The 8688-nt window shown below is 37.3% G+C and overlaps 1 protein-coding gene across 1 annotated transcript; it reads right to left on the reverse strand.

The window, feature by feature from the left end:
- Nucleotides 1-6103: 6103 nt before the first annotated feature.
- LOC137085012 (retinol-binding protein 2-like) lies at nucleotides 6104-8688 on the reverse strand. The gene is made up of 4 exons (XM_067451568.1): nucleotides 8526-8688; nucleotides 7668-7846; nucleotides 6418-6519; nucleotides 6104-6305 (listed from the first exon to the last, which is right to left on the reverse strand). The coding sequence occupies exons 1-4, from the start codon at nucleotides 8596-8598 to the stop codon at nucleotides 6252-6254; spliced, it is 408 nt and encodes a 135-aa protein (XP_067307669.1). The 5' UTR covers nucleotides 8599-8688; the 3' UTR covers nucleotides 6104-6251.

Genomic DNA, 8688 nt, shown 5'->3' on the forward strand with positions numbered 1-8688 from the left:
GATGGCACTGTGTCGAATGTGAAGAGGAGGATTGCTTGAGGCTGCTATATGATGATGGAGGATCACTCTATAGCCCCTTTCACACTGCACGTCGGACCCGCAATATTCCCGGAACATTGCCGGGTCGCCTTCTGTGTGAAAGCAACCACGTCCCGGGATTGATTACCGAATTCGACCCGGGTCGGGGACCTAGTAACATTGCGGGATATGTATCAGAGTCGCCAAGGAAGCGGAAAAGAGAATTAAGACGCCAACGCAACAGGCAAATCAACAAGACAAAAGTAAATATTGGAGTGGCCTTTCCAAGATGGAAAGAGCTCATGAGGAGCAACGATTTTAAAAAGGAGGCCGACGTTGCCTGAGTTCTTCTCGACAGGTAATATTAATTCAGCCTATTCGTGTATATTGGAAGTTTTATTGTTGCTTGGCTAATTGTATCATGGTGTGCTGTGCATAACACTAGAACGACGTCTAGGATAGTTTTCCTCGCGTCAATGATGAAAAAGTATTGTTTACCTTATAACATAAATCCGTGTTCTATGACGGATAACATGAGATTAATATTTTAATTGCATTATAATTTGTTTGCCTTACGCTAGTGATGTTGTACTATATAAAGAATAATGATAGCACTGATAAAAGTTACTTTACTAAGAGCTTGCATTCGTCTGGGAACCTGATAGCTGATGTTAGCAATGAAATGGTAAAAAAAAAAACTAAAATGTAAAACTATTATTCATTTTACATAGATTAATTTGATCATAGATCATTTGGCAAATTAAATAACTGCAAATTATAATAGTTTTCAAAAGTAACCTCATCACTTGAAGCAACACTCACCGAAGAGGTCGAACTGGAAGCCATGACTAAATCGGCCACCGTAGGAGTTGAAACGAAATCGAAATTGAGAGGAACAGAAACTATTATTCACTGGATGGTCATATACCTTTACACCGCTAGATGGGGGAAAATATCACAGTGTAGCTTTAAGAAAAAAGCTGTATGACTAATTTGTAATGACTAATACTTTTTTAATGTAGTAACATTTTTTAAACATTCCACTAACAATGAAAGAATAACATTTTAAAGCTAACGTTTTTAGAATGTTAATCAAGAACAAATAACGTTTGTACAACGTTCTAATGACGTTACTGCAAGAACGTTTTTGATAACTTCGAGAGAACTCGAAGAGCACTCGAGAACGTTCCCTGTTAGCTGGGATGTGGTTAATGTTTAAATCCAGACATTTTCTCGGAAATATTAGGAATAAGTACACAAGTCAACAAAATACATTGTTCAAGAGGTTTTTGGATATTTTACGGCAAAAATCTTACATATTGGGCCTTTAATCTATGAATAATGCTGATTGCATACTGCATCTGTTCAGATGATGGCGCTATTAGAAAGGGAGAGGAAGTCACAGCTGACCAGACTGACATTTTCATTTCAAACTTCAAAGCCCAGTTTCAAACCATCATTACAAAGAATGCAACATTTTGCTGATGCAGAGTTAGGCTATAAGATAGTTCAAAATTTAAATTCCCTTATGATTTACTCACCCTCAACTAAGTCATGCCATTCTTCTTCTTTCTGACGAATACCATCGGAGTAATTTTAACAAATGTCCTTGGTCTTCGAAGCTTTATAACGGCAGTAAATGACTTTCTGTTTTTGGTCTGCGAAAGTCGGTTTACGGCAAAAGAGTCCCCTGATGCAATATGAAGTATCGCAAGCTTTGACACCTCTCGCGGTTCAAACAAACATGGGCTTAGATTACGCGGGGACAAAAAATCTTTTTTTTTACATTTTGTTATTTTAACTGAATTCAGAAATGCTTTTGAAATTAAAAACTTTGCTTTTAATAAACAAAATACATATTTGAAATAAAGACTGTTTGGAGTTGGGTGCTCCGTTCCCTGAATCCACAGCCTTTGTTGTTATTTTGAGTGTACACAAATAAAAGTAGACAGTTTATAAATATGTCTTGTACTTAGCCTATCTGTATGGCTAAAAAGTGATGCTGTATTGGTGTGGGAGTTGTTTCCGCTGTCATAAAGAGAGGAAAAAATACAACCATACTGATATAGCAAACAATAATCATAGGCAGCTTGTCTAAGATTATTTGAGAGTAAAATAATCTCTGTTGTAAACCACAGCTCACTTCAGCGCGACCGTGCTCATGTTAAGGTGCCACCATCCTCTGGGCTGAAGGCCTCAAAAACCTGCTACCAACACCAATAAACAACACTAACCTCTCTCTCTCTCTCTCTTTCTCTCTCTCTCTCTCTCTCTCTCTCTCTCTCTCTCTCACTAATTAAATACATGTTTATTTTATTTGTACGAATTTGTCATTTTTCATATCAGACCCCCGTACCCAGCCAAACCCACGGCCGAAATCTCACTCTGAACTCAGTTCAAAACTTGAGAGCCCTGTATTGATGAATCAAAGTCTATATCCGTTATTATTAATAGTGTCTTCAGATTTATTGGACTTCAATGATAACTAATTTCTAGGCCTGCTTCAAAAGACATTATTTTCCTTGTCTATTCTATAATCATTGCCTGTATACTGACAATAATTTGTAGGCCTATTTATTTATATAACTGTCTGTAATGTTACTTTACAGGGATGAACAAATACTCCCCTAATAATGGACATATTCCCTGGACTTTTTTCATTTAGTCATGAAATTACCTGGCTAACAGTGAAAGTTCTCAGAACTTCGGTTAATGTTCTGGCTAGGTTCACTCAAAGTTATGAACACATTACTTCCAGTAATGTTAATAGAATGTTAATTTAAAGTTTACTGGTCTTTAATAAAAAAGGATAGTATAAAAAGTCTAATTTATATCATCATTGTAAAATTTTAACTAAATATGATTTTTTTAAGCTGGGGAAATATGATTAAATTTGCTGATATTTTACTTGTGTAAAATGTCTTTGCATGGTATGGCCCCACCTCTACTTAATGAGTTTATTAGACAAAATCAGAGGCCCAACTCATTTAGAGGAATGTGTCATACCAAACAGAAGATGTTCTTTTGGCTAGTCAGCGTAACAGAGCCGCTTGAATTGAATACCATACCTGAAAAATGAAAAAAATAATAATAATCTTTTACATCCTTTTCTGCATCGGTAAAACAGTGGTTGTTAGATGTCTTCTGTCTTCATAATGGAGTAGTAGCTTGTTTCTGTCTGTTTGTTATTTTGTATTTGTGAAATACAAATAAAGTTATTTTATAATGTTTGCTAGAATGTGTTTTTTTCTTGTGGACTTTACCATCAACCAGGTACTACAGATTAAAAAAAAAGCCTATATGGTTAAATCGGGCACATTTACATTACTCATGTATGCGAATTAATGTGCATTGTCCCCTTTTAAAAACAAAAATACACATAATGTTCTCAAAGCATTAGCCAAAAAAACATTATATGCATTGTTCATGAAATGTTTTAGTTGGATGTTTTTAAATGCTATAGGCTGCTTGCAGTGGACCAGGCCCTCCACTTGATGGCTGTCCAGCAAGTCTTCCAGGCCAAGATGCTCAAGCACCTATATGAGCAGGGCCCTGATCCAGAAATCTTCTAAGAGCATTGCAGCGCCACCGACCCCACCTTGTAAGGCATGAAGATGACAGCATATAGTCCATCGGCCAACCATGGTCAGCCTAGTTGTGCAATGTCAGATATTATTATTTCCATATAGCCAAAACACATTTAGAGTAAGGGTCAAATTTACATTTAAAGCTTGGTCTGAAAGAGAAAGTGCACTCACACACTCTTCCGGCAAAATCCTATCAAACAATGTTGTCACGATCACCAGCTGGAGTGCCCTTGATAGCCACCAGAGTGCACTTTATCCCAGACTAGTGTCACTCTGTCATGGACTTCATTCCCCACAATCCTTTGCCCGGACTCATCACTTTCAGGTGTGTCTCATCAACCTTGTTAGCGCACCCTTTATACGCCTGATCATAGATATCCATAATAAGGACTAGATATCTTACGGCGGAGTCACCATCGGCATCACCGGCGGCCATCTTGTCACAGGCAGGCTTTCTGTCGGGCGCTGTGGGACCTGATGTAAGATGAGTGATCTGTACGAACATAAATACTCTTATCTCGCTGAAATCTTGACGGATTTACAAATGGTTTGGTTTCTTACAAACGTTATTAACATGGCTACAAATCAGGATGCTTTAACACGTTAAAATTGCAGCTTTTCGTTTCGATAAACGACTTAATCGTGCAGCTTGTGTATTACGGCTAACTTATGTGCACGTTATCAAGGGGGCTGAGACCACAATCGAGCTGTTCAAAGCTGTTCAGTTTTATTGACACCAATAACGATTTTATGACAACCAATCTTTTGTCTAGTTAAAATAAATGAAAATAAATGAAACATTTAAATAAATGTTTTTTTGTTTATTTAATTTTTTTAAATACAAATTATTTTATTATATTCTTATTAAAAAAGCATATATATATATATATATATATATATATATATATATATATATATATATATATATATATGAGCTAGCTCTGGGAAAAATTCAGAGCTGTATATGTGTATAAATATATATAATTTCTCATGTTGCCGTTCGGTACACAGTTTTAGTAGCCTATATATTGATTTAACATAAATACCGTGTGTGTGTGTGTGTGTGTGTGTGTGTGTGTGTGTGTTCATTGCACCCATCTGTTCTGTTCAATGTTACTTTCATATTAAAGTCCATGGTTATAATTATTCATAAGTATGTAGTGTCATAACTACATCTCTGTCATTTATAACAAACGAAACAGTTTGAAAATCGGTTGAAATTGAGCAAGTTATGGTTATTTAAAAGTACATGCACCATTAAAACACACTCCCTGCGTCCCAATTCGCATACTATCCATCCTAAATAGTATACGAAAATAGAATTAGTATGTCCCAAATCGTAGTATGTTGAAAAGAGTATTCCAAAGATTCCCGGATGGTTTACTATTTCCGGTCCGAATTCACAGTATGGATCGATGGGCACTCTAACGGCTGATATTGCCCACAACCCATTGCGAGTTGGACGAGGATTCGATTAGAACTACAAACGCGGATAAAAAGCGTTAAAAAACTACAAACATGACGGATGTGCGAGTTCGATGGTTAAGTAGAGAAGTTTAGATAAAGGGGTTTGAGTGACCCTATCAATATTTAACCTGACAAAAATATATTTATTCAGTGTTGTCCACATTATATTTCACCTGCAGCAGCATTGTGAACTTTTGTAATGACATTTTTGGCCATTAACTTTTAAATGCATCATTATATTCAAACTGCAAACACATGAGGAGAGTCTCTGCATTAAAGACCCACAAATGGCAGATCAACGAGCGGCTACATTTCTCTCCGATACGGTAGGAGATTAATCTGAATGTGGAGGATTTGAACTGTGACGAATCTGACGATGATTGACAGGGCAGATAAACGGTGACGGGATGCACGTAACTAAGCGACAGAGTCCGTTAAAGATGGCGAAGTAGTATGTCCCGAAGCTTGCATACTTTTCTGCTACACACTCAAAAGTATATACTTTTTCTTCACAAAAAGAGTACATACTTTTAGGACGTAGTATAAGTAGGCGAATTGGGACGCAGCAACTGTTACGAGTGAGCGAGCTGCCTGTGACAAGATGGCCGCAAGTTGCGGACGGCGACCTCCATTGGCCAATAGCGCGCACGAGACATCTAGCCTTTATTATGGATATCTATGCGCCTGATCATGTGCATATCTGAGCCTTTGTATCCTGGTTTTCATGTGTCTTGTTTTTTTTTGATTCTCTGCTTGTTCGGTTGGATTTCTCTGTTCCCCTGAACTCGGTTTATGTTTGGATTGATTGTTTGTGTATGGCCTTTTCCTGTTTTTGGATTCTAATTGTGGATTACTCTTTCAATAAATATTGTGTTTGGATTCTCAACCTGACCTTTGTGTTTCCCAGCAGTACTAATGCGATGTAAACTTTGATATGTTGCTCTCAATAAAACACACCTATTATTAAACTGCATTATACATCTTGTGAAATTATTATTAATTATTAATTAGTGCTGAGATCATCAGAAATCCTTTTATTGGTTACTTGCTGCTTTGAAATCCTCCCACATGGAGGACTAAATGAATGTATTTGGTTGAAGATGTTTATTAAAATTGCTTTAATAAATATGGACAGCACAACTCCAACCCCGGAGGGAATATTCAGTTATTTAGGGAGAATTAATTTTTCTTCTTGAAGACTTGATGGCAGACTTTGTCCTGACAATGGATCTCCTAAAAAGAGAGAGATAGTGTGTTAGTTAGTAGTATGATAACTATTCAAACATATATAACATATATCAAACACAGTTTATTGTTGTACTGATGGCCTGAGGTTGTTGTTTACCAGGTGAAGCAGGTCTCCTTCAATCCACTGCCTCCAGCCACGGTTCTCCTTCTCTCCCTTCTGCACACAAACCAGTTTATCACCGTCCCACGTCACCAGCGTCTGAAAACAAACATTTCAACAGATGTAAAAGACGTATAAGACGCCACCTGCGCATTCACAACAATAAAGCAGTTATTGTTTGGTTAAATTTGCCTATTTAGAACACAAAGTGTATAAAATGAGCAAATGTGTTATATTTATCATTCATAACAGTGCACTCAAAAAAGTATTTAGGTCCAAATTTAAAGGAGCACTATGTAACTTATGTCATAAGTGAATACATCGTCAATTCTTCTTCCAAAATATATTTTTGTCTTACCCAGATTCACTATGGTAAGCCGATTATAAGCGCTTATCTTTTGGATCTGATGGGATCGCTTTAGTGGGAAATTGTGACCATACATCACTCGCCCGAGCGCATCTCGTCTTATACACAAATAGAGAAAAGCTGTGGTGTGGGAGTGACAGAGGTTTGTTGTCAGAACGAGTGAGAAAGGTTCGCATGGAGCAGCTAAATCTCCAACCTCTGGGAATCACTCGTTTTAAACAAACGCTGAACAGAGGAGAGTCTGCTGGCAGAACGAGAACACGACAGAGCTCGTAATAAAACAAGAACCAACATCGGTTTGGCTTTTGAGATGGCGAGGTCTGAAAGGTTGTAAAAGTGATGTGGAGATGGAGTTTTTTATTACTCAACAGGTGAGCAAGGTCATTTATTGAACAGACAAATCTCTATCAGAGTTCATCGTAAAGCATTATCTATTGTGAAGGGTCATATTCATCCGCAGTCACAGAACCAAAGCACATAACAATGTTCTTTTGCTAAATTAACGCAATTTAGTTTTTTAACAACCAGAGGGACAAAAATTACCTTTTTATGTATTGAAAATTTCCATGTGGTTGGATTACACAGTTTTAAAATAAACTGATACATAAGTGTGACGCATATTTGACAGTTCTGCACTCAACAATTGTTTATTATTACCATTTTAATTTCCTTTTAATAATCATTTACATTACTTTCCTGTTTATCACTGTTATCGCTGTAAAGCTGCTTTGGAACAATTTTTATTGCATAAAGCACAAAATAAATAAAAGTGACTTGAAATGAATAGCAAATGAACATATTATCATCTGAAGCAGTGTATTTTTTTCATTTCTGAGAAATGTGATCCTGTTTTGGACTTTGCTATATTTTGGACACCTACTTTAACAACTCTGTTGTCCAGGGCTTTTGTGTGCTCCTCGAACTCCTCTCCGATGTTGAAGTTAACTTCATAGTTTCTGAAGGTGCTGAGAGTTTTAGTCTCAAATTTGTCTCCATTCTGCACGATGACCTTAGTCTGTTTGAGATGCACTGCGATCTTACGGGTGGCAAAGTCAATGTCTGTAGGGAACACAATCAGATGTTAAGACCTTGCCCAGGAGAGATTGTGTGAACAGATCTTACTGTGTGTGAAACTAGTGAACGGACGCTTGTGAATCAGTCCCATGATGCAACAGAACTTAAAATGTAAGATCTGATCAGACTTTAGCTTTGATCAGACTTGACCTCATTCACACAAAGGTGGCCGATGTGTTCAGGTTCACTCTTCTCTCTCTCCTTTATCAAACCGACTGATAAGATACTGTCGTCATCTTTGACCCTGGAACAAGCACTACATTTCTTTATTCATTTATCACACTTTTTGTTCATTATACCTCAGTTAAAAATTAATTCAGTTACTTTAATAATTAGTAATTAATTAACAATATTAATTGTCCTTAAGCTAAAGTGTGACCAGCCAGGTCTTACATTTTAGGTACAATGAATTCATGCATTCAAATCTGTTGCAAAATGAATATTGCTCATGTAAGGCTGAATGTTTTGCAACCCCAAACGTCTGACTCTGTCACCTTACTCGGCATCCTCTTCTTTATTCTGAGATTTTCAACAACTGCACGTTCACTTGAGCAGGATTACAGCGAGCTCGATATAAGAGCTCGATCTGCAGATCTGCAGCGTAAAGGTCCTGTTGATAACTTTATGATTCAGTTCAGACACACAGTAAAAGAAAATCTCTTACCCAGAGCCTTCATGACGTCTTCAAAGCTGTCATTGCTGACCATCTCCCACGTGCCATTGAAATCAGCCGGCATTGTGAAGCTGTGTGTGTGTGTGTGTGTGTGAGAGAGAGAAGAATAGGACGAGGAGAGCCACGGCCTTTTATAGCCGTGTGTGTGTGTGTG

The sequence above is a fragment of the Pseudorasbora parva genome, chromosome 8 (genome assembly GCF_024679245.1).
Source record: "Pseudorasbora parva isolate DD20220531a chromosome 8, ASM2467924v1, whole genome shotgun sequence".
Lineage (NCBI taxonomy): Eukaryota > Metazoa > Chordata > Actinopteri > Cypriniformes > Gobionidae > Pseudorasbora > Pseudorasbora parva.

Coding starts and splice junctions, on each gene's coding strand:
- LOC137085012 (XM_067451568.1), bottom strand. CDS start 8,598: ATGCCGGCTGATTTCAATGGCACGTGGGAGATGGTCAGCAATGACAGC. Junction 6,520..7,667: donor TGGACAACAGAGTTGTTAAA/GTAGGTGTCCAA, acceptor GTTTGTTTTCAG/ACGCTGGTGACGTGGGACGG. Junction 6,306..6,417: donor AAGGAGACCTGCTTCACCTG/GTAAACAACAAC, acceptor CTCTCTTTTTAG/GAGATCCATTGTCAGGACAA.